At 41.8% G+C, this 27,180-nt stretch overlaps 1 protein-coding gene across 1 annotated transcript in view; it reads right to left on the bottom strand.

The window, feature by feature from the left end:
- Positions 1 to 26,288, bottom strand: part of PDXK (pyridoxal kinase) — a 50,447-nt gene extending 24,159 nt beyond the window's left edge. Inside the window, exons 1-2 of the mRNA XM_075723811.1 lie at positions 26,196 to 26,288; positions 3,033 to 3,087 (exon numbers count right to left, since the gene is read on the bottom strand). Of these exons, the coding sequence (XP_075579926.1) occupies positions 3,033 to 3,087; positions 26,196 to 26,288 (148 nt within the window). The remainder of the gene's footprint in view (positions 1 to 3,032; positions 3,088 to 26,195) is intronic.
- Positions 26,289 to 27,180: the final 892 nt, after the last annotated feature.

The raw sequence follows: 27,180 nt of genomic DNA, 5'->3' as shown, positions 1-27,180 counted from the left end.
ACCCCACACACTTTGCTACCTGTGCCCCCTCTGGTATGTCACATTCTTTTAGAAATTGGAGCTCACAGTTTTTGAAGCAAAAATTTGCCCTTCAGCTTTAATGATGATCACAAAAAGGTTTCTCATAAGATCTTGTTCTTGTAGGAAAATCAAGTTATCTTCGGCAGTTTATCCAGCACGCGATTCCTGTGTATTGTGGCACTGCTCCGGACACAAGCCACAGCCCAGCATGACAGTTTCTGTTCATTAATCCCTGCAGTGGCACAGACTGCACGTACACTGATTTGCAAGTACTAGTGCAAGTTTGTGTGCAGGCACGTGTAAATGTTCAAACTTGGAAAGGTCTTCGTATGAGGCCACCACATGTTCCTACATGCCTCTCTCAAGGAAGAGGTGCAAAGCCACTGGGCTTAGAATCTATCCTTCAATTTAAGAAAGGATAGAAAGGATTTCATAGATAAACTGCAGTGTTACAAAACTAGCCCTGTCATAAAAGGGAATATGTGCCCTCCCTTTCTTTGCCATTCCTTCCTCTTTCAGCCAAATGTCCAATACTTCTAAATACATTCTCCTTTTACTCATGCTGGGCAAGTGCCAAACACTTACTGTATTGTGATTTTTTTTCTGAAGGCTCTGCTTCCCAATGTCATGGGGTTGTGCATGGATCTTTGGGACTTTTTAATACATTTACTAAGACAATCAAGATACAGAAAAAAACTTGATAACGTGACTCCTAAACACCAGGAAACAAAATAAAAATTCAAAATATTTTAAAGACTTGTGATCTTTGAGACTTTTTTAGTTTTGGGATGTTCATTTAGGCCTTTGGTGGGGAGGAGGAGGATCACTAGTTTGTTGTTCCTTCTGCTATCTTCATTGTCTGCCAAGCCTTGAATGAAGCACTGGTAACCTTTCTCCAGCTGTGATACTATTTAAAAAAAAAAACAAAACCCCAAAAGCAAAAAACCAACCTCTCCTCTTCTCTGTTTAAAGAATCTGGTCATCCTATTGGTAATGTAGTTTTCCTACCTTCAGAAACATTCAGTTTATGGTCCAATGAAAACTCTATTAAGCCCTATTAACGCCCTATAAAGCTGATTTAATCTTGAAACTGAAAGCAAACAAACGACAGGTGCTCATCCATTTTGAGCGCCGAGTTATTTCACATGAAAAAAATGCTTCATTTCTGGAAGATTACAACAGTTCTACCCAGCTGTCAAAAACTAAACGACAAAAAATCCCAAACTCCAAAACTAAATAAATTAAAGAAACATAAATCACATCTAAACATCTCTTAAAAACATTAGAGAACCTCTGTACTGTGCTAAAGTGTACAAGCAGAATAAGCAGCTTTTTGCCTGAGCCAGGAAAGACATCCACCCCTTGTTTAATTATTACCTCTTTTGTGCCTTTCCTCAAAAAGCAGAGATGGCTTTCTAGCTACCTTTGAAACATTAATTTCTTCTTCCTAGGGTGACACTAAATTACTTCCACATTAGGAACACCTTGTAACCTCGAGAGCTGCATGGAGCTCAACACAGTAAGAGAGGACAGAGGCTTCCTGGTACGTTCTCTGTTCCAAAAGTTTAGCAGTTTATTAATAGAGCTGTACCTGTGAGATACTACGAAAGTATCGCAACTTGTGTCTTTTTTTTTTACTTTGTCAGAAACAATTTTTGCTCTTTTACAAGATGTTGAAGTCAGAATTTGTTCGTTGTTTACTTTTTAACACACCCTTAGAATTTCTTTACCTAGAGTAGATCTTCTGTCAAACAACCTGCCACGACCATGTAGATGGGGCTCTACTGATTCAAATACAGAAAGTCACTTGGAGCTTTATGGGTGAAAGGTATTGCTAAAACAAACATAAATTTCAGCTTTCTTTTGAAAAATAAAGTCCTCTAGCACAGTGAGTGTTAGGAAGTCTAAAAATACAATGAGAGTGCATCACATTCAGGCTTAGAACCCAAATGTATTAACACCCTACCCCTTTCCTCCCTCCAGAATGTAATTTTAGGATAATTGCTAGCCTTCTGGGTGGGCACATAAAGAGATGAACCATTGCATCTAGTTCAGTATTCTTCTGATGTTTGGATTGGTAAGATGATTCTGAGTGTCATAGGGCCATACTGCACAGGAAACAGTACTGAAGACTCTCCTGTTCACAGGCCTGCCTGTAGATGGATGTTGCTGTGGTTTGACCCAGCAGGCAGCTAAATACCACACAGCCATTCGCTCATTCCCCCCGCAGTGGGACAGGGGAGAGAAATGGGAAAAAAGAAAAGGAAGATTAAAAAAAAAAAAAAAGTCAAACTTGTGGGTTGAGATAAAGACAATTTAATAGGACAGAAAATAAAGGAGAAATAATAACATGAAAAAGAATATACAAACCAAGTCATGCACAATGTAATTGTTCACCACCTCCTACCTGATGCCCAGCCAGCTCCCGAGCAGCAGACCCTGGGCCAGCTTTTCCCCTAGTTTATATGCTGAGCATGACATCATATGGTATGGAATAGCCCTTTGGTCAGTTTGGGTCAGCTGTCCTTGGCTCTGTCCCCTCCCAACTTCTCGTGCACCCCCAGCCTACTTGCTGGTGGGGTGGTGTGAGAAGCAGAAAAGGCTGTGACTTTGCACTGCTCAGCAATAACTAAACCATCAGTGTGTTATCAACATTATTCTCATCCTAGATCCAAAACACAGCACTATGCCAGCTACTAGAAAGAAAACTCTATCCCAGCCAAAACCAGGCCAGCCCTACTTGTGTTATTTCACTGTCTGAGTTAGATTACTGCCTAACAGAAGAACTTACACTCTGAAGTGGCAGGATATTACCATGTCATATCATGTCCTAATCCCAAATCCAGACTCGAATCAAAACATGAAAATTACATTTCTGTCCTATATCCTGAAAATGTGGGCAAAAATATAAGACCAATCTCCTTTCCACTGTCATGTGATGACATGAGCCACATCTTAAGTAGAGCTGAGTGACTCTGGAGTGGTATCTGAAGACACATGTAAAATTTTACCTGTGTGGTTTGAAAACTGGACAGAGTTCACCGTATCAACTTCAAATCCCAAAACCTGTAACAGAACACAGGAATATTTCTTTTACTAACACAGTTTTGTCAATATGTTATCACAAAACGCAAGAAAAGATTCTTATTTCCCAGTGCATATTTAAAAATCTTGAGCTTGAAAGCTGAGTCAACATACATGCAACATAAACAAACAATGCAGTACTTTACTACAGCAGTAGACATGGAACAAAAGTGACACTGGCAACAGCACCAGAAAAACAGAGCTCTGGATCCTCAGCCTAGAGTTCGTCTGGGGATAAGGATGGAGAGGCTGGTCCAGCAGCAATCACTGAAACCCTGAAGAAAGCCTTGGGTAGTCTTTCTTGGCAAGAAAAGCAGTCTAAATTTCAAGGTACTAAATTAATGCAAAATACGGAGGGAGGATGCTGTTAGTATTCCAGAAAGGCAATGTTTCTAAAAGAAGGACAGAAGAATCTTAAAAGGGATCAACATTATGAGCCATACTTGGATGTGACAAGCAGTTTCTTTAACAACTAAAAGAGAACAGAAAGAAATCACAGAGGATTAATTTGTGGCATGATGAGGCAATCAAAGGGTCTTAAAAACACAAAGTAAAAAAAGCCTAAAGTATGCTCCAAAAGCCACCTGCTACCTTGCATTACTAGCAATCCAAATATTGAAATATCCAAGAATTTGCTAGTGCAATCAACGAACACATTCTTGTTGCCCAAAAAGAGATAAATATTATGAAAATAAGAGCATTCAATCAGGAGAAAACTAATGAGGATTTTTAACCTGACAATACCTGCTTAACACGACAGGCATTGCTGTTCTAAGCCATTTTTAGACATTTTTATCTGCCACGAAAGAAATTCTAATGCTACAGTGACATAACAGTCTGACATTTAATATTTGTTTCCACATCCTACTTGCTCTGAGTAAGAATTCTTCTCAAAAGACAGGCTGCTATATATGGCCCAGTGAGTCATACCGGGAGATAATAGTAATGATGCATCGCTGTTTATGATCCACTTTCAGGCAATTTGCTGGGGAGGGGGGAGTGAACAAATGAAGCTTTTGCCAGTCACGTTTTTCACCAAGACGCACACCTCTCCCTTTTCATCATGAAGGCAACCCATTCACATATATGAAAAATCTCTGGGTGTATGGTGTCGGACATTAGGTCTTCCCCATGCATGTACTTCCTCTTGCACATGAAAGCCGTTCAGCGATAAGCCCCTTATTTCAAACCCTGGGCCGTTGCAAGATGGAGGTACACGCTGCAACGGGTAGTTTTCCTTCTGCCTGCAGGTGCTGCATTTCTGTCATTTTACAGCTCAGAGTGCACACACGTCTCTGCAGAACAAGTCTCTTCTTTCAATCTGCATCAAAAGCAGCGTGGCCAGCAGGTCGAGGGAGGTGATTCTGCCCCTCTGCTCTGCTCTGGTGAGACCCCACCTGGAGCACTGCATCCAGCTCTGGGGCCCTCAGCACAAGAAGGACATGGACCTGCTGGAGCGGGTCCAGAGGAGGGCCACAAAAATGATCTGAGGGCTGGAGCACCTCTCCTATGAGGCCAGGCTGAGAGAGTTGGGGTTGTTCAGCCTGGAGAAGAGGAGGCGCTGGGGAGACCTTATTGTGACCTTCCAGTACTTAAAGGGGGCCTACAGGAAAGATGGGGACAGGCTTTTTAGCAGGGCCTGTTGCAATAGGACAAGGGGCAAGTGTTTTAAACTAAAGGAAGGTAGATTTAGACTAGATATAAAGAAGAAATGTTTTATGATGAGGGTGGTGAAACATTGGCACAGGTTGCCCAGAGAGGTGGTAGAGGCCCCATCCCTGGAAAGATTCAAGGTCAGGTTGGATGGGGCTCTGAGCAACCTGATCTAGTTGAAGATGTCCCTGCTCACTGCTGGGGGGTTGGGCTAGATGACCTCTAAAGGTCCCTTCCAACCCAAAGCATTCTATGATTCTAATATATAACACAGGTTTCTGTTCATTCCTAACCAGAAAGCAAAGTAATCTTATGTTAATGATAGACAGAATGGTGGGTTGTCTTGGCCTGATCAAGTTAAAATTAACCTCAGCTTCTACTCTCACCCCAGTTTCTTGTTTCACCTTGGTGAATTTTATTTTAAAGACCCAGGAATGAAAGGGGTGAGAACATGGCAATACTGTTATGACCTTAACCTTGATGTTTGCACATGCTCCTCAAAGAAATAAATGAGAATGCTGCTTCTAACAAGACTGTCATCCCATATTCAGTTCCCCTCCCTGCAATGAACAGACCTAGGAAGTTCTGATTTCCTTCAAAGATTTTGGCAGTGATTGTGAATTAATCCATTTCTGTGCAATTTTTAGATCACATCTCTCCAACTGTTAAACACCTGACACTACAGAACACACTTATGATTTAAACCTAGTGCTTTAGGGAAGAAGAGCATGCACAACTGCTTGTAGGGAGGGCTGTGTTATAATACGGCTATACCAGCTGTTGGTCACCAGAAAGAGCAGTCCTTCTTTATTGTCTCCACCAGCACTAGCTACCATTTGATTTCTCAACAAGCTTTTCTGTAGGATTAGGGATTTTTGGTTTGTTGTCGCCAGTTGATCTGCTTCAACCAGCAGAAGGGAGGCCACTTCTAACCTGACACCTAGCTGTCTCCAAGAGCTTACTTGTACACTTGGTAAAAGAGAGTTAAAGAAAGTGCTTTTGAATAGTCAAGGAAAGGCATAGACAGCTCAAATTCGGCAAAGGAGCTTTCTCATCAGTGCAAAACAGGCTAAAAAGCCTTTAAAGCTCTCCCTAACAATCACTTAATGCTGCTAGTCTACTCTGTCACAGTTTCAAATTTGCCCTAAAGTTTTATTTTGAATAAATGTACATGACTGTAATCTAACACACCTAATTACATATTTCTCTATTTCTGATTCAACCCTCAAAGTAAGCCACGGTTGCTCTACTTCAAGAATCTTTGTAAAAAGAAATCCCTTATCAGAGAGAATAATTAGGAGTCATAAAGTGTCATTAAAAAAAAAAGTACAACTAAAACTCCTAATTTGTACTACCTTTGGAATGAGAACAACAGATGTTGAGGTCTACGCCTTAGTATAAAGTAATAAAATAATGAAAAAGAACACTGAAGTCATCTTAAGCCAGTATGTGTTGGATACCAAGGCAAACTGTATTGAAAAGTCACATGGAATTTCATCATCAGAAGACGACCTGAGAATAGGGTATATTGAAGTGCTAAAAGCAGCTTTTGACAGCAACCATCTCCTCTACAGCTACAGACAAAACTGTGTCTTAATTTTGGTTTATGTAGTTCATTTTAACAACCTGATCATTTAAAGTGGATAAGGAAGTGTTAGCTTCCTCCTTTAACCAACAATCAAAAACCAGTACTAGTAACTATCATCCTTGCATATCTAAAGGACCATACATTTCTGATTCACTGGATGATGAATACTTTCCCTGCTTACAAAGGGAGCTGTATTCAAAAAAATGTCTTGTTACATCTTTTTAATATACACTCATATTTTTAATTTCTGGGGCAGAGCTAACTAGAAGCAAGGAATTTGAGGGTTTTTTAATTTAATTAATTCTACCCAAACCAGAGGTTAAATAAATGTTAAGTGAAAGTTAACTACCTAATTAGAAATACGTGATTTTCGCATGTACAGACCTAGAAAACTGAGATCAGAGCAAACATATTGAATCAGATAAATCATACAAAAAAAAGGAAGACTGCCTCTCATATTTGCACACAAAAGTACCAAATATCACCCAAAATTATGCATTTAGTTGGATATCAACAATTTTACCAATGTCATAAACCAGTAAGAATCAACCTTCCCTTTGGAAAATTACTAGAAAGTACAAATTTAAAACAGGACTAAACTCAATTATTTATATCAAGTTTCTTGCTTGTTGATATGAGACACATTTAAATAACTTATTTTAATTAATGGATTTAAAAATCAATCCACTCTGGATACTAACAGTTTTTTCTACATACAGAAACAAACCTCTCCGTGTTTCTGAAGTACATATATAGAGGCCACTTAAATTGTCACCTCAACACCCTTCCTTATTTTGTGAGCAATCAAAATGCTGTAATTCATTAAAGACTGCATACAGAATGGTAACTAAATATGAGATCTATACAGTAATTTTGTGGCGTTCAGTCAACAGAGAATAAATTCAAGATGGTAATGGTTTATCATGGTTAACTGAAGTCTGCAGTTGTCTCCATGCTTTGCTCAAAAAATACAGCAGAAGCCACAAGTAGCATTTTGCCAAGTCTACCTGTGGAAAAAATGCCTTTATTGAGATACTGACAGTTTCACCTTATACCCGCCGATGCACCACTTTCCCTTCGCTTCCTGAATTTCTTTGTGTATCAGCCTGCTACATTTCCAAAATGACCCAACTTCAGGTGTTAAAACTGTCATTTTTCTCTGTGTGTACGCATGTATGTGTTCCTTGCACCTCTGTGTAAACAAACTGAAGGAACTCACTCCGCTTGGATGTTGCCTATGTCAGAAATAATGCCTTCAGATCCTATTTGATTAGTGTGAGGACTGACCTTACTAAGAAATACACAATAATGCTTAATTTATTGCTTCTCTATACCAGCGTGTAAAAAGTCTGTATCTGTGTTACTTCCCCTGCTCCCTATAGAAAGGGTCGGTCGTGTGGTTTTGGAAATGTAGGTTACAGCAGATACTCTGCAAGTGTCCACGGCTCCAGCTGCCAGGGACCCACGTCATCTACGTTACCACTATCCCGTTTTGGATGATTTGTTCTCTTACAGGCGCCTCCAGCAGAGAACAATTCCTAGTTTCCACACTCTCCCTCTGCTGTCATTCTGTATAAATACCATTTGCTCACAAACTGCAAATCCTGGGCAAATCTAAACCCATAGCCACTTTGGGTAAGGATGATAAGCAGTCTTCAGCGGAAAAAGATAACTGAGCTCATCCTAAATCTCTCAGCCTCCAGTCTAAACACGTCAAGCAATGTTCCTCTTAAGACCCAAACTAAGGTTGCCTATATCACATCATATAGTGACATTTACTGCAATTGAAGTCTCAGAGCAAAATGGGCGATTCCAACATATTTTTTAAGTATCTTCAAGCAAAGGAGGCAGAACTGTTACATTTCTAAAAATAAATCACAAAACATCAAAACCAGAGGAGTTTTGTGTTTGGAAGGCATGGCTGGCAGGTCTGAACAACACGTTTCAGAAAAATATTTGGAAGATTAAATCAAAATACACACACTGGAGCAGAATGTGTTTGAAGAAACGGCTAACATGAAACACATACTCCAACATTATGCATGAGATCAAATTGGGCTTAGTTCTTCCTCACAAATAACTGAAGGAAAGGGACAAACATCGTCCAGTTCTTCCCACAGCGTAGAAAGTGCTATCCCAGCCTTGCAAAGAGAAGGTGCATCACCCATGCGGGCACCTAGTCTACAGAACTCTTAAAACGCACATCTTTGAACTAGCAAGTGCTCAAGGGAAAAATCAACACACAAGAAAGGAAGAGACTTCAAAATACATGGACAACCTCTAAGTAAGTTGGGTTTTTTTTTAAAACTGGACCAACAGCTTAGTTTTTCTAAAAGCACAGAAATAATTTAAACTTATATCCAGCCACCAAGCCACAAGTAAGAAGCCAAAAAATGGATTTCCTTCAGGATTCAAATTTTACAAATGATAGCAATTGTTTTACTAGTAGAACAACCTAAAGACTTAGACAGACGGAAAATGTCTTGGGTTATATAGGTTATATATATAGCTACATCTCAGTTCTGGTTCACCTCTAAAAATGCAACCTTTTGAACTTTGCCACGGTGTTAATGCAGGAATTAGAGCTTTGTTTAAAATGTACAGCCTCTCTTCCTCTCCTTTCCAGAAAACATTTCAATCATACATATACTGAAATATGCTATTTTTTCACCACAAAGAACTAGTACCTAAGATTGTTAGAAATGAAAGATTACAAACATACATTTCCTTCAAGAGGACAGCCTAAGTTGTGCCTGTTATGTAAAGGCAGGGGGATTGTAAAACAACAAGAGAAAGAAAACTGTTCCACCTTATGGAAAATTGTGGATGTAGCAACAGAGAAATTAACACAAAGATTTTGAAGCAAATGCAACACCTCAAATTCAGTTTTAATGATTGCTAAGCTTTATGTTTATATTTGTGTAATCTACATTATGTACCAATGGTCTGGAGACAAAAGTACTCATTTTTACCTCCTAATCCTATTTGCTATTTGATTGTTAACACCACTTGAGACTGAAAACTATTAACTTCAAAGATTAGCTCTGCCTCAGAGTAAATATTAATATAAATTCTCATTTAATAATTTTATTTACTTTGAGAAGTGCTTAGGAAAATGTGGAAAGCTGTTACTGAACTGCTTCTGTTTAAAATTTGTATTGCAGCTTTACTATGCTTCTGCAAGGGAAAAAAAGTAAATTTTCAAAAGTATCATGCACTTTATAGTACTCAAGAAGTTCTTTTTCCCTTGTTTGTATTGAGCTTAGGGAAAAAAGTTAAAAAAAAAAAAAATCTTAAATCTCCTAAGTGTGTGAGAAAAACTGTCACTTGAATTACATGAACTCCTGAATGGAACTAGGTTTTATTGCTTTCCTGGGTACTAAACATTAGAAACAAACAAAACAAACAATTTCCGATGCATTGTATATACATATTTAGAGAAAGAGAGGTATAGAGGGGGCTGAGAGAGATGTAGTGGAATCACTGTCCTTGGAGGTTTTCAAGACCCGAGGACAAAGCCGTGAGCAACCTGGTCTGAACTTAGTGCTGACCCAGCTTCGAGCAGGACGCTGGGCTGGGGACCTCCCGAGGTCCCTTCCAGCCTGGGTCGCTCCCTCATTCGATGATACTGCTACACAGAAAAAGCTCAGCTTTACCCGTTGTAGAACTCCATATGTAAAATTACACAAAATATAATCACCTGCTACCCAGCCTAAAGTTCTGATTGTAAGGATAAAAACCAGTGGTATGGTATGTTTACACTGTTAACTATGCCAGCTTTGTCAGTAAAGATAGTATGCCCTTTGCTGTTGAACGATCAGCAGACCAATTTCACTAGAATGTCTGAGTTTGTACTTAATTTAGACAACCTTAGAGAACAAGGACCTAGTTCTGCAAGAATGAAATTCAATTAAAAATACCCCTCTACTCTGCAACATAGTCGGAACATATTTCCCTCTTTGGGCACTAGGTTTATGCCGCCGGTGGCATTTCATTTTAAGGTTTGAAACTAAAACCACAAAGCAGGACTGCAGCTCAAGTTAGAGGAAAAATCTGGAACAATGAGTGAAAGGCAGAGTAAGGGGAAAAAGAAAAAGGCAGTGTGAGGAAGACAAGGGGAAAAAAAACCCAATTGTATAAAAACAGACTGCGTAAACTGCATACGTTTCCTCCACAGTATTTATGTCCTCTGATACGTGTTCACAGGTTGCTATCTATATTTCATGAAACAAAGCTGAGACCTCCATCCAACTCTCCAGTTCCTTCAAAGTTCTTAATTTTGGAAAATGCTAGCTTTACCATACCAGAACACACCAAAACCAATTTCCCCAAGTGAGCCCACAAACCAAACTGTTTGTAAATCACAAATCCAGGGAAAATATCAAAGGTTGAAGTTGAAAATCAGGCTCAGCCAATCATTCATACAAATTTTTTTTATTGTGAACACAAGGTACCTGATTTATTGTATGCATAATTAGAGCTTCACATTCAGATCCAAGCTACAAATGTGCCACAGGTGAAAATCTTGCTATATAATTTATTTGTTCATATCTCTAAAAGGTGAGCTTATCTCCAAGGGAAATGCAGTTTGACAAGAAAAGGGCATTGGCTAAGAAGAAAGACAGAACAAGATTCTGCTAACTGGGAAAAAAGAACCTTTGAGACTCCACTTTTGAAAGCAGGGTTTGACTTTCATGCATCCAGTTCTCCCCAAAATAAATGCAGCATTGTATTGTAACACTTAACTTCCTTGCACTTCAACTCTTCTGCTTTGTAGCAAGATACTCGCTTTCTAAGTAAAGTTTATGGAAAAAGGATGACTCTGTTTCAATTAATATTCAAATGATGAACTATCCAAGCCAGGTATGTCCTGTCCTGTGTGCCAATGGATGGTAACAGCCTGATGACTAAGAGCAAAGTAGCAATAAATATTAAGAATAGTGAGAAGGTTAACACAGACAAGACAACTGAACCAAAACCATCCAGAGCGAGCCTAAAAAGGCAGCAGAGTGAATTATGCGCAGGATTCCAAATCAAGGATCCAGGTATGTAAACTCAGCTGTGCTACTGATTTGTTTTCCTTTACTGGGCAAGCTCAACATGCAGGTATATTTTCAGAAACAACCACTAATTTCAGCTGCTTTCCTACTCGATGACTAAATTGTGATGCCTAGGAATGATTCACAAAGTCATGAAACCCAGGCAGATCTCACTGCTTTCACTTAGAAGTGATGGTCAGTCTTGTCTTTATTGCAAGCTGGCTCAGACTCTGACCTACACCCCCACTGAAATCTCTTGCCAGAGTTGAGAGCAATTGTCTCTGGAGAGAAAACACGTCCTTGCGGAGAGCCTGAGAAGTAAGGAACCACAACAGACATGAGGATGTCGGTTTAAGCCAGTTCAGAAAGAGTATATTACCCTCATAACTTTTAGTGCATGCACTCATCCTCCTGGTAAAAATAAGCAGTAAGTGCTACTGAAGGATTTCTCCGCTAGCTGCGCTCTTGATCAAGATATGTAAGTTCTAAAGCACAGGGAGATCATCACAATCTGACCTCCAGATCATTTCGTATTTCCAGACCCTTCCTAACCATTGTGCTGTCATTTAAAGAAGTAGAAGGAAGGCATCTGGAGAACACGGTCTACCATCCTGCTATCTTAAGCATAGCACTACTACAGATTTCAGTGACAGAAGTTGTAAAAAAAAAAAAATGCTGTTTTGAATACTGCATATTTGCCTCCTTAAAGCATTAAAAATGTAAGTCTTCACAGACCCCTGTGAACTGGACAAGCGTTATGCTCATGTGAGACCATATTATCGATAAACAGTGACAAAGACAGGACACCATCACTCTGCAAAGCATTGTGCTTAAACTAGTATCACTTGAACTCAAATGTAAAAGCCAATGTCCTCTTCCTCACACATACAGTAACAATACAGCTAGGAACAAGACACTGGTCCTTACCCAGCCGCCAAAGAACAGCTTAGAGCACTTATGCTGTGCAGAATCAATTATACTGCATTATATGTACTCTCTCTGTGCGCTGCCATGATCTGTACAATACGTGTGGTCTTGTACTTTTTCAGAACACAGACCATGCCACCTGCTGCTGCAACTACAACAGACTCAAAAAAACTCTACTTTTCTCCACAAATTAATGGCTTTTTATGGAAGCCTTCCAATATACTCAAAACAAAAAGTAGTGTTTAATTTTCAAACGTTAATGGAAGCACATGACAAGCCTAGGGGCTCTACAGAAAGGAAAAAAGTCCTGCTTCAAGAGCCAGTCAAGCTTTTCGAGTAATGGGGAAGTGCTTTGATTTATATCATTTAAAGCACACAGTAACATTTTAAAAAACAGAAATTAATATTAAAGAGCAAAACCTACATCTCTAATATATACACACAAAATACAAATAAACACACTAGTTTTTATTAAGCTTAAGATCATGTGACGTTTATCCCAACACAAACATCTTAACTGTGACTATGAATTTTAATTAACATACTTAATAATTGCCTAATTGCAGTCTTACTTCTCTGCCTCCACAAACATCGTTAACATAAGGAAATTCAACAACAAGGTGAGTTAGCATAAGGCCAATAAATGGATCTGGGCCAAAAAAAGAAGCTGAAAGCAGACAGGTGTACCAACAGAACGTACCCAGTGCCTCATGCGAGGGGAAGGCATCTCAAAAGTATTAACCAGCAGCCCACCAGAACCAGGATGTATGTACTGGAAGTAAAAGAGTTCCCTGCACATGACTGCACAAGGCACATTGATTTACTTCAGAGGGCCTATATCTGAGAGAACATGACAGCAACATGGAACCAATCACGGGCTTGAAGAGCCCCACTGTATGATCATATTTTCTTCCAGAGGACCTCCCTCCTCGTCCAAATTTAGATCACAGATGGCTTTATTGCTATTAACAGGACACAAATGGTAGGCCCTACATCGACAGGAAAATTTGTCTTGTAGCAATGCAACACTGACAGACGCATCAGTCAAAGGACAAAGTTTTATAGCATTAAGACATATATAAACAAAGCGGGTTGCAGAGACTTAAATAAACATAATTTATGAAGAATTTTCAAGAAATCTTGTGGTAAGGCCCCAAACTGCTGACTTTTAGCAGATCATGTGTACAATCCACAAACTGAATTAGCCAGTAATACCTGTATTTGTCTGCAAAAATCCCTATATCACATAAACCAAAACCATTCCATCCCTTCTAGTTTTTTTAGATATATTAAAAATGAGCTTATCTCAAAGTCATTAACAGAGTTAACTTCAATGCCACAGTTAAAATTACCCCGTCAAACAAGATAATTGAGTTTTTGGGCGTTTTTTTGCAAAGCAGTGGGAGCAATACTTTCCAGTAAGGAAGCCTCTGTATCAGGCCATGAAACACTTTATGTATCCATTGTATTACAAGTATGCATGTATGTGCTGATGTTTATATACTACAGTTTGGAACTTTACCTTACCCGGCCATCACTGTAGTTCCAATAAACATCATTGCTCCACTGTATTCCTCTGGACATGGAACAGAAACATATTTAAAAAGGCTGAATTTCTGTAGCCAAATTAATTTGGAGAGGGAGAAAGAGAAAGGATTTCCCAGTTGCAGCTTACACCTCAGTCACTGTGTGCCAGCTCTTGCATCTCCTTCCATTTGATACCGAATCAAAAAACATACATTGCACTGGGTGTAGAAAACTAGAACACAAATTCAGTTTGAGAAAAGGAGCTTGGGAAAATGAAAAGGCATGTCCTGGCAATTAATGAAGCAGGCATAATTGTTGGCGTGGGTTGATAAACCGAACTGAAACTGCTATTGACTAACCTGATCTCTTTTTTTCTCTTTCTGAGCTTTTAATATACCATATCAAGTAGATAATGAGAACTCTGTACGTATAATACAGCTGTATTTTATTGCAGCATTTGACAAAGCACTGCAAAGACAAATCATTAAGATATTGGAGATATTGTGCCAGGATAGAAATACAAGAGCAAATAAACTAGCTTAGGAACAGGAATGCTGGAGATGTATGTTGGTGATTCATTAATCCAGAGTCAGGTACCAAACAGGCCACTTCAAATTCTGAGGTTAGAAACAGACAATTACAAAACAGACAATAAAAAATACAGCAGATGACCTTGGGGGGGGGGGGGGGGGGGGCGGGGGGGAAGTTATTTCACCAGTGACAGACACAGGAAACACAGGAAAGGCTGTTACAGATATAAAAGAACAGTACTTGGACAGTATCTGATACTTGTTAAAAACGAGAGAACTTTATAGTCTTTAAAAAAACCCTACCAAATTGTCGTGGTTTAGCCCCAGCCAGCAACTAAGCACCACGCAGCCGCTCGCTCACTCCCCCTACCCGGATGGGATGGGGGAGAGAATTGGAGGAGTAAGAGTGAGAAACCCACTCCTGGGTTGAGATAAGAACAGTTTAATAATTGAAGTAAAGTAAAATAGTAATGATAATAATATAATAATGATGATAATAATAATAATATACAAAGCAAGTGATGCACAATGCAATTGCTCACCACCCACCAACCGATACCCAGACAGTTCCCAAGCAGCGATCGCTACTCCCTGGCCAACCCCCCCAGTTTCTATACTGAGCATGACGTCATATGGTATGGAATAGCCCTTTGGCCAGTTTGGATCAACTATTCTGGCTGTGCCCCCTCCCAGTTTCTTGTGCACCTGGCAGAGCATGGGAAGCTGAAAAGTCCTTGACTAGCGTAAGCAGTACTCAGCAACAACTAAACCCATCAGTGTGTTATCAACATTCTTCTCCTACTAAATCCAAAACACAGCACTATGCCTGCTACTAGGAAGAAAATTAACTCTATCCCAGCCGAAACCAGGACACAAATCCACTATACAAAGACTATACGAACAATACACACACACCAAAAGGAAAAAAAAAAAAAATCAAGAATATACGAACAAACTTCCTGATTAGAACTGTTCACCCTCACGCTAAAAAAAAAAACAAACCCTGAAAAACCACCAACCACCATGCCTTTCCCTACCTGAACCTACCTTTCACCTCAACTTCTTGTAGTCTGAAGACAAACTCCATGCATCTCTTAAACTGCTTGCTTTCCTTCCCAACTTAGCTTTTCAGTTACAAAAGAACATACATGAGAAGAAACTGGGAGTCTGGGATACTGCAGCTGCATTTATTTGAAGCTTCATTGTTGCTCTATGGCCACAAGTTCTCAGGTGCAACAACAACTAGCAAAACATCAGCAAAAATAAGACAAGATGATAATCACCTCAGGTAGCCTAATGCCCCTTTCTTGAGCGACACTCCCTTTTCACCTCTGATCAACTGCATACCAATTTTCAGGATTTACAAGTTGACTTTAGCATTGGACACCACAAAGGACATACCAACGACTGGAGCGAAAACAAATGCCTCTCTCTTTTGCCAGAGCAGACTGCAATTTTTGCCAAAGTGACTTACTGATAATTTGCAGATGGGCTGATCTAGCCCCATGTAACATCGTGACCATCTGAACAGAAAAGCTAGAACAGCCTGAGACTGCAGTGAACTTGTTCTCAAATACTGAATATTTCTTGATTTTTCTGAAAAGTCTCGCAATATAAGTACGTAACTGAAACACAATCAGGCCAAATTCAAGGTAAGGATAGTAGTGCCTTAAAAATGCTCCTCCAAATAAGCCTGGAAACACAGGAATGCTTCAGAGCAAATACCACCAGGTCACTCAGTTTTACTTTCCACCCTGACAGACTGATTGGTATGCATTGCTAACTGTTCAATGCAAGATACTAAGACAACATAAAATACGTGCCTTTATCAAAATTCCCTCTAAGCTGTTTTGTTCAGCACTAAGAAATTCCTTGTTCTACATCATCAACATTTTTCATAGGCTACTCAAACAAAACAGCCTCTTGTGCCTGCAAGATGCACACGCTCATCGCCATCACTCCATGCATTACACCAGTTCAGTTCAGGATCGACCCAACTGCAGAGTCAAAAAATTTGTGGTATAGCTGCTCTATTAACCTTCCTATGGGCAGGAGGTCATTCCTTCCATCTGGTGTGGGATCAAGTGATGGATCTGCAAGACACTGATTTGTACAGGCTAAGGTAATGAAAGACAAGGAGATAACAGCTTCTGGAGAATGAGGTGGTGCCGTGCATGTCTGACTGCCTTCCACCCAAGAAATAATCGCTCCCCCCATCCGGAGACTGTTTACTGTTAAGTAAGAGTGACTTTAGATACTAATTTCAGATGGAGAAGTTGCAGATCACATATTCTTTTGAAGAGCTGTAAAATCTGCAGGTTCATCATCTTCATGCTGCTTCCTTCTACACTTGGATATAATTTGACAAAAACACCATACTTGTCACTGCAAACTCCTGCCAACTGGAATCTTGCACAGTGCTACGCAAGGAAGTTTACAAACACTGATTAGGAGAGGCAAACATACAGAGCAGCAATAGGTCCAATAGGCATGGACTTAATCTCTTGTTTATTTTAGTGAATGAAACGGGGGGGGGAATCCCACAACATATTCTTTTCCTCTGATTTTTCTTTTCTTTTTTTTTTTAATCCTGCTGTTCATATTATGGATAGCTAGGTCTCTAACCACTAGTCCATTAGCAAGGCGTGGCAAGCATATTATGTACATCTAAGGTAGAGTTATCCTACAAGAAAGAGATTTGTTTCATCCAGCACATATGCTTTATTTGGCCTTCTTATGCAAACTATGAATGGATCCCACTCTCCTACCAAGGCTTTAGACGTTAAACTGCAAGATAACAGATGCCTGTAAAAGCGCAACAGGAAACAACTCCCTGAAAGAGGCGTCATGTTATGTAAAGATCAAACCAAGGCCACTGCAGGGAAAGAATGAAGCTTCTAGAGCACAGTTAAATGTCTCACCAATTCCTTCAGAGCAGTCAGATGTCTTTGAGGAATGTTTCCTTCAGCAGATACCAGGTGCAGAAGCCTGGGGCTTGTTCCTGCTCTGGCACCTCAGTTGTGCCAAAAGAACTGTCTGTGGGGCTGTGTAGCAAACTGGATCAGGATATTGACTTGCAAGATAAGTAAGTATTTTCTTCTTTTCCCTCTCTGTCAAGTTATTTATAACCTGGATGGCTTCTCAGAGCACTTTACCACATGGCCTCACAAAATTACTTTCCTTGAAGAGTTGAAGTGGACGGTAAAATAGTGCAGGTGGAAGAACCAGCTGGCAGTGGTAGGTGAAGAGCACGAGTCTCTCCGGCTTTGCCACTGAAGCCAGCAGATCGTGAAACTATACCCCAGAGGATAGGTGACAATATAAAGTCTCTCAAATTTAAACACTAAGTTGCCATATATTTATTTGTTTGGTCATTGTATGAATAAACAGAGGCACATTACTTTCTACCAACTACAGTGAGAACAGAAACAACCACCCTGAATATAAAGCTACCAGCAGTATTTGGCTACAAAAGGGATGAGCTGTGACACGGGTTGTAGCTTGTGCTGGTCCACAAACAGCAACAATAAGTAATTAATGTGCTGCAGGAAATACTATCCCTGCTGGCCTCAGTTTTAACCATTTTTTTTAAACACTTTTTCCATTTCTGTTAGCTGCTCAGGTGTCTGATGGTTTCCACAGGTAACGTGGTACGCACCCCTATGAGAAAGGGGCTGTATTCTGCCAGAAAAGTGAGAGTAACCACATTGAAGAGCTGGACAGATGGAAATAGACTTTTCCTTCAGCCTAAACTTGTTCAGTAGTACTCATCACCCAAAACAAATGCTGTAAAATACATGAAGATACACAGATTTATAAAAAAATACATATATCTTTTAATTTATTAGATTTAGACCAAACTTTACTAAATACATCATCATAAACCCCGGTGTATAATTCTGCAAAAACAGTATCAAATTTTGAGAATTTGGCCAACATTTTTTTCTGTTATAATGTATCTTCTTTTGCTTTCCTCTTCCAGAAGATGGGGACAGACTTCCCACGTACAGAAGCTATGAACAAACACAGTAAAATTCAGGAAGAAAACAAATAATTTAGTGTTAACAATAAGTAAATAGAGAACTATTAAGGGGAGTATGAAAGAAAAGATACTTGGCTTTATTAGCTAGCAATCTGCCAAGTTAAGTAACAGGAAAAAATGTTGTCTTGTGCTGATATTGTGGGACAGACCAGCACTTCACTTCTTTGGCAGTTTCAAGTATGATGACCTAATGAATGCTATTCTTGAAGATTGCCATGGATTCCTCCCTTCAACTTATTAATGTCATTGATAGCTGTGTCATAGTTGCTTGAGATTTCCAAACAGATCCTCTTCTGAGAGCTAAAACATGACCAGACCCTGCAGTGAGAAGGGGAACAGTTGTGATCAGACCAGAAAGGTTTTGTTGGTAAGGAAAACCATTTAGTTCTCTTTTCAGTAACAACTGCATCTACAGATCAGAAAGTGGCTCTCCAGCTTTTGCTTTGCCACGGGGAGACTCTCACCATGTTTCAGTATGTGCTCTAGCACCTCCTCAATCCCACACGTCCCTCTGGCAAGAGGTGCTTCGCATTCATTCCCAAGAGGGTGAAGTTGAATCACCATGGAAGGATTTCTACTCAGCCCAAACTAGTCCACATGCTTAAAATTTACATAGGATGACAGAAGGTGAAGTGAGGTTTGGGTTTTTGGGGTTTGGGTTTTTTTTGTTTTAAATGAACCATGTAAGATGCTTTGGTATCACAATTCTCTCTCCTGCTCTACGGATAATTGTTCCAGATGTTAAGGGAACTGAAGCTCAGAGGTGTCACAGATGAATTAGCATAAACAAATACAAGTCCTGAACAAAGGCTTGAAAAAATTTGGGTAGCTCAGCATAGCCAAATTTCAGTTCAGTAATACTTTTTTGCTATAACAAGTTACCCCACTGCTGCCAAGCCACAAGATGATGAACTAGTCTGGCTTCTGTTGGGGCACATATTATCTATCAACATGGATCTGCTTGGCATGTTTCAAATTTTATCTTCATCACTTCTTCTTTTTTTCCCCTCTGTATAGATTACTATACAGCTGCATACTCTATCACACAGTAATTTCAGAAGAATGCGCATTTTATGTACCAGGACTAACATCCGACTCCTCACATTAACCTTGCCTCACCAGCTCAAGCCCATTTTCCACACAACACAAGCAACTGAAGTGGAACTTCCACTTGCATCTTTTCAGCCTGAAGAGGCTGAAAATACCTGCCTGACATGTGTTCAGTCAGCCATGGATAATACTGTATCCCTTATTTAAAATGACTAAATATGCTCTTCAAGAAAAGGTGACCATAATTTTGGATATAAATAGAAAAAATGAAAAGTAAGAGACAACACTTTATTAAAAAGGAGATTTTACATGAGTATCAGTAGCTTTGTATGTCACCTATTTTTCTTCAGGCATATCTTTGTACCATCCTCATACATACAGTTAAAGATTCATTTTATTATTTCAAATTATCCTTTTATTTTTTAATTTATCTCAGTACATTTTAATATACAAATTAACTTTAACTTGAAGCTCACTTTTTTCAGATATCTGATCAATATTGACTCTGTGTCTCTCCTTTTTTGTTTTTTCAGGAAAAAAATATTCTCTCTACTGTTTCATTTGGAGCAGAAATAAGACATAATAACTGCAAGAATTCAAACAATAAAAAAAATCTAAGGCTTAAAGCTAGAACATAAGGCCATTTCCTAACAAAAACAATGCCTTAAGCAAGTAAAGACTTGCTACTCAGTCTCTGAGTACATGATATTCTCCATACAAACAGTGCAAATCCACCTTTAGGCAAGGTTTTTCAGTCCTTTAATAAGATTTGCAATTTCTTGACAACTGAATTTTTTTTTCCCAAAGCAAGTGGGTCAATCAAGGTAAGGCAGTTTGCTTGCTCTGAAGTCAAACATTTGCATGTGTTTGTAGACACCAAATGGGATCCTCCTTAATCTTTCTACTTTGCTGTGTTGTGTTAGATCAAAAGATTACTACTCTTTCTTCCTACAGCACACACTCCAGTGTAAATATTATGTCAAATATCAGTCTATGCATCTGCATAGTTCCAGTTTTCACAGTATACTGTGAAAAAGTTAGCAAATTATAATAATGATCAGTCACTGTAAATATTTATCATCTCCTTTTTAAAAAGTTTAAAATGGTCAACTGGCTCCATACACACACTGCAAAATAAATTTTAATGCATCTTAAAATCCTTTTTTCAGCTTTTAAACTGTAATATACAGTCAACCTGTGGGAACATCCCTCAGCATTTCTGTATTTTCACGACAAAAGCTTATTTAACAAGCTGCTACAATTAAGTGATTTGTAAGAACAGTTATGGACACTACTATCACACACTTAGACTTGACCTCAGATGATGACCATTCACTTAGTCCTGCTCTCTGTTTCTTAGAGACTCTGCTCAGTCTTGCAACTTTAGAGTCCATAGCACATCAGCAGGCCTAGCTGCACTTCTTTCAGGCAGGCTGAAGTTACCCTAATTTTTCAAATTGATTATTTTGCATTAGTAGTTGAAAAGATTTCTGTAAGAAGTTTGTCAAGAAATTTGGGATCTCTTAGTTTACAGTGCTACGCAAATGTAAATAACTGCTGTTAAGTGAGATTCCATTGTTTTTCCCAGTTCTTTGCCTCAGTCTAGTCTGTCTTCAAGCAATGTTAAGAGCCGAAAGTGACCACCACCCCTATTTTATTCTATTTAGCTTCAAGTTTTCCACTTTCTTGTCCTACTCCCCTCCCAGCTTACTATACAGGTCCAAAGTCCTCTCCTACAATCTTCTCAGAAGTTCAAAGTTCTCACAGTACATCAGAGCTCCTAGAGAGCCAGAGCCATCCTTTCTTCATGGGCGGGTTAATCTGGACAAGTGCTTTCTGGAAAGTTCTGATAAAGTCTTTTCCTAGAAACCCAGACTGCCAGGAACCACTTGGTTAGGACCTTTTAGATTATAAGTCTTTTTCAGGGCGTAACCTTGCACATGGTATTCACCGGACTTTTGCAACTACATGTACTGACATCCACATAACAAGAAAATGCTATTTCCTTAGCTATGAATAAGACTTCCTGGAAGGGTCAGGAGGTTTTCCGGGTTTTCTTTTTGGCTGGTGGGGGTGGTTTTTTGTGTGTTTTGTTTTGTTTTTTTTAAACTTATCTGTCCCTTGTTTACCTTTCTTACAAGAACAAAAACAGGGGCGAGGAAGAAAACCATGCTTCCGCAAGCTTCTTTTGAAGTATGAATCTAGAGCCACAATTCTTGTTTCAGATATGTAATTTAGGACAATCTTTGGATATTACAAAGAGAAAAGATTCTTTTATCTTTGTATTTATTTTTTGTTTAAGGGGCAGGCTTTTTCGGCTTTTGATCTGCAACAAAAATACAGGCTAGCCAGTAGGGACATTTCTTACCATTACTCTGCAAGACTTGATTGTTTCATCCTTCTTCTAAGTCATATAATTAACACAGGTTAACACAGTAGGTTTCGAAAAACAGAACAAGTAGTCATCTTAAATGAAAGATGTTCTTTATCTATCTCTCCTTCTATACAAGACTTAATCTGTTTGGCCACACTGTTCAACAAAAGAAAGGAAAAAAAGTACCTTAAACTTTTTTGCTAGGACAGCAGATAATCATTAAAGATAGGCTGATAACGGTTTTGGTCTCAGCATATGAAAGCAAATTATACCCTTGGCCTTGAACAATGCAATTCAAGACTATCCTTAAATATCAAAGAAATTACCATCTGTGCTGACGAAAGTTGTTTTCCCATCTTTTTTACAATTAAGAGGATCTAAAAATGTAGACTTCTTGTTTCTTTTGCAGGAGAGGATCACTGAGGACTAGTGTAAGAATGAGAACCATCTGCCCTTATTAATACCTGAACAGACAACTACTTCCATTCATCGGGGGGGGGAGAAAGAAAATCATTGAACAGATTTCAAAAGGCCATCTTATCCTGTACTGTAGAAGCTGTTTATGGTAGTGTCCTGTAATTCAGAACAGGCAATTTCATTCTCCAGACCCAAATAATTAACGGTATTTGTCCATGCTTTTAGCTCCATCTTCAAGGCAAGCAGATATAAAAGTCAAGAATTAAGCACTCAAAACAGGGGCAAGATTTTCTCAAATTCTATGAGTGTTAAGGCAGACAAAAAGAAAAAAATACCCCAACATAATCATGTGCCATTAGCATTATCAAACAAAGTAAGAAAAGAAAATACAAAACTCTCTGGATCTCACTCTTACCTATATATAAGCAAAGATCAACAGTTTCTGGCTTGCAGACGGGAGTACAACCTAATCCAGTGGCAACCAAATGCTCATGTCCAGTGCCCAGGTGAAATCGGCTGGGACTTTCTCCTGTCCCCTCCTTGTACTTTCAAACCTTTCTTGGAAACTCAGAGGCCCAAAGGACTGAACATACAGGCCAAAATACTCATTCACAAGAGCTGATGTTATGATGGCTGTAGTGTATGAACCTCAAATTCACTTGCCTACCAAAATTTCCCTGATGGTCAGAATTAAGTCCCTCTGCAGAAGAGAAATGAGCTTGCACTTCTGTATTCACCCTGTGGTTTGAGGACTGCAACTCTCTGCTTGCCAGTACTGCACCCTTTATTTATTGCCACATTCTACCTACCTAGAAGGTGGGGCAGGAAAGGTAAGTTAAAATGTTATTTAAAATTAACAAGTAAGAGATCCCTCTAAGGACAAAACCACATATGATAGAAGTAATGTTGAATGGCAGGGTGAAAACATACATTTTTATTTTATATCATAAAAAGTACGACAACCCTTAAGTCAAGTAGGAGAAACAGTCTTTGGTGTTTTAAAACAATTTATCTGACTGACAGTGGCAACTGCGTAAGTTAACACACACCCTATCACTCTTCCTTTCTTAAATGTTGCACAATCCTAAACCATTTCCCGACAGCAAAAGCTGCTGAGGTTACGGGGTTGTGAAATAACTTATGACTATTTTAAAAATAATTCAGAACCACCCTCAGAACTTTTAAAGAGACAGTAAAACCATGCAAGTAAAAACTATTTAAACTCTTGACAAGGCAGAATTACAAGCACAGCTGAGGACAGTTCACTTCCTGGCATTTTACTACCTGGAAAATGCATGTGTGCGTTTCCTCTAAGACCTATTAGTTAACCTAAAATCTCGATCTACTTAAACATATTTTATGCTGAAACAGTGTAAAGGGTTCTAGCATTTCTCACTTCAGCTGTATTACTTCCATTATTATAACCGCTCTCTCTAATATGTGGTCTAACTCTCTTTTGCTGTGTTTGCTATATAGAAAGCATTTACCACATACTTCACAGACAAAGTATTTCCACACACCTACTTTTCAAATACTTTTAGAATACTTTAGCTTTTAGTGTAATGGAAGCCTGATAAAGCAAAACCAACTGGTTAGAAAAAGACACTATGCGGTTCTTTGCTGTGCACAGTGCTATGCTAGCTATTGCTAATAAATAATGTCATAGACTTCCATCAAAGATCAAGTCATTCAAACATGACTGATGTTTTTGCAGAAGTCTGCAAACAGCAGGTGAAACCACGTCAGGTTTTCTATTTGGATGCTGCTGTCCAAATGCAGGTGCCTGAACTGTTCTGTCAGGATTTCAGCCCATCAGACCTCACACACATCTTGCCTTGCACTCAATACTGATGAACTCAGAAGGCAGCCCCATTTAACCATTACTGGTTCAGAAGACCAAAGTAAAAAAGAGAATGGGAAATAACATAAGCATGCCAGATTTGTACCCATCCTCAAGACTAGCATCAGGTTTCATTTTTTTATATATATATAAAAAAATAAAGAAACTCAGGTTTGTAATTCCTTTCCTTGTTTGAAGAAAACATAAAAAAGGGAAGTTTCACTTGGTGGCAACTTGCTACATCTGATGTTCTAGCAAAACCAGGGTTTAAATAACTTTCTAGCAAGCATAGCTTCATTAAGGGTTGCCTACACAGGATTTTCAAGTGCTTCCTGTAGTGATACGAGTTCACTTGTTCCCCAACTATCTTTTTTCCCGCCACCCCGGCAACTTCTTGTAACGCTACATGCTGAGGAACATTACACAGTGTGAGTGTGATAGCCTCCTAAACAGAACTCAGAACAACATCAATAGGACTTTTTAACTACAGTAGTGTTTTACAGTGTCATTGTTTACAGGAACCGATTTGCCAAGTCATACGAGACATTCATACATACCAGACACCCACACAGAAGCTCACATGCCACAGAAAGGCTGAGTTACAGAAAAGTAAGGGAACCTTTGATACGGAATTAAAATGAAGACAGCAGTTTAAGAGACTGGAGATTTCTGGAATAAGCACTACTGTGTGCCCTTCTGCTACCACAAAAATAGCTGGGGGAGGTTGGGGGGGGCGGGGGGAAGCACAATTTAGAGATCATTCTGTTGGGAAAGGAGGGACAGTTGGCCTGCAGATCGTGACAGCCTTTCAGGTATGGGTCTCCACATACACAGATTTTTCCACAATAAAGGGATTTCATAAGTGCATCACCCTTCACCATATACTAACTTTCAAGAGACTTGGTTACATTATAATTGGATGGTGATAAGGGGGTGTGATGTTAGCTTGTTGCAGGCCTGGTCTCAAGTGCATCATTTATCAGAGCATACCATCTCTCCTGCCTAGTCCAGTGAGGTTACACCACCGTTTGTTAAGCCTGCACCAAGATAACCGATGTCACAATACACCGTGTTCTGGCAGTGAGATTCTTAGACAGCAAGCTTCGTACAGCCACACGTGTGTCAAGGAACAAAGACCTCTTGACGCGAAGGCCCCAAATTAACCCGCTCACGATACAGACACTTCAGAGAGAGAGAACAGCGAGGCGTACGAAGGCTCGCCCCAAAGCAGAGCGATGTTTTCCCACCGTCAGCTAGACCTTACTTAGCAAGGAGCTCCGAAGCCAGCACATGACAGCCACGAAGGCCAAGATCCAATTACACCCTCCAGCCCGGAGCCACGTAAGCCAGTTTCTCTGGCCCAGCCTTGTACAGTCACGAAGCGGTCCTCACACTCCAGCGCAGCTTCCCTCGCTCCTCAGAAACCCAGGGGTGGGGGTTCACCGGCTCCACCACCCGCGGGGACCGGAGGGGCTCAGCTTTGTTCCAGCACAAGGCCGCCGGTGCCCCGAGCCCCGCTCCCCGTCCCCACGGCGGGACACCCACGCCCAAGCTGCCTCGGCCGGCTAACAGCAGCGCGGAGAGCCGCAAGCAGGAGCGGCCGGCCCACGCCGGAGCACACGCCTCGGCGGCGGGCACCGGCGCCCGCACGGCACCGCGCTACGAAGGCGAGCGGACCCACCAGAAGCGCTCCCCTCGCCCCCCGCCCTCGCCGCACCGCAGCCCGCAGCCAGCAGGAAGAAGACATGGTGTTAGCGGCAGCCGCGGCCGCACCGTGCGGCGCGGAGCCGGCGGGAGGCGCAGCCGCACCGGCCCCGGCCCCGGCTCGCCGGGGTGCGGGGAGGCCCGGGACGGTCACTGCCCGCGGCTCCCCCCGCCTCAGCCCCGCGCTCCGGCACTTGAGCGGGCTGCTTTGGGCCGCCCCCCTGACTTCACCCCCGCTTGGCAGGAGGCGCCCGCCCGTCCGGGCGCCGGAGCCCGCCGGGCAGCCCTTGCCGTCAGAGCACCTGCCCGGCGCCCCTCGCCGCCCCGCAGAGGAAGAGCGGCGGGGCGGACGGCGGCGGGAGGGGTGGTGGGGGGGGGAGCCCGTCCGCGCCCGCTCACCTGCAGGGGGAAGGTGGCCGCCTTGTTGCCCACGTAGCCGCGGACGACGTGGCTCTGGATGGAGAGCACCCGGCACTCGCGCTCCGGCTCCATGGCTGCGCGCGATCCCAGCCCCGCCGAGCCCCGCCGAGGTGGCGCCGCCGGCAGCAGGCGCGGGGGGTGGAGCGCGGCTGTCGTCACGCGCTCGGCCTCCCCTCCGCTCCCCCCCCCCCACACGCACCCCGCCTCCCAGCGCGCGCGGGGAGGCGGGGAACGCGCGGGGCCGCCGCTGCCGCCGCACCGAGGGCGTCAGGCGATGGGCGCGCGTGCCCTAACGGCCGCCTCCGGCTCGGCTGCCCGGGGGAGGCGGCAACCGCCGCGGCGCGGCCTCCCCCCTCCCCAACTCCCGGCGCTGTCACTGCCGGTCCCGCCGCGACTTCCGTCCCATCCCCCCCCCGCCCCTTCTCCCTCCGCCGGCACGCGCCCGAACGGCCGCCCCTGTCAGAGGCGCCATCCCGCGGGGAGAGCGGCCCCACCGGCCGCCCCTGCGTGGCCAAGGCCTCCCGCCCCCAGCCGGCCCGGCCGCCTCCTCAGCCCTCCGGCGAGCAGGCTGCCGCGTCCCCTCGCCCACCCTTGGCAGCGGGAAGGCTGCGGCCTTCCGCCCGGTACTGCTGCGCCCGCCCGGCCCTGCGCCGAGGCGCTCGCTGCCCCCCCCCCCCCCAGAGGCGCTGCCCCGATGTCGCCCACCCCTCGCCAGCACTGGGCCCCCGGTACCGCTGCTGCCACTGCTGCCTTGCGTGCGCTGGCGCTCCCACGCACCGGGCCCCGCACCCCTTCCAAAGCACGACGTACCCACAGCCCGCACGCATGGACCCCCCTTTGCCCGGCCTCGCGTGTCACGCCACCTGCCACCATCACTTCTTTCCTGTCTTCGCTGCACAACACCATGGCACCTGATACCTCAAGCACGCTTCCAGGGCCCATAGGTATGTCCAAACGTTAGCCA

Source organism: Pelecanus crispus, chromosome 1 (genome assembly GCF_030463565.1).
Source record: "Pelecanus crispus isolate bPelCri1 chromosome 1, bPelCri1.pri, whole genome shotgun sequence".
Taxonomy (NCBI): Eukaryota; Metazoa; Chordata; class Aves; order Pelecaniformes; family Pelecanidae; genus Pelecanus; species Pelecanus crispus.
This window is presented reverse-complemented; position numbering and strand designations above follow the sequence as displayed.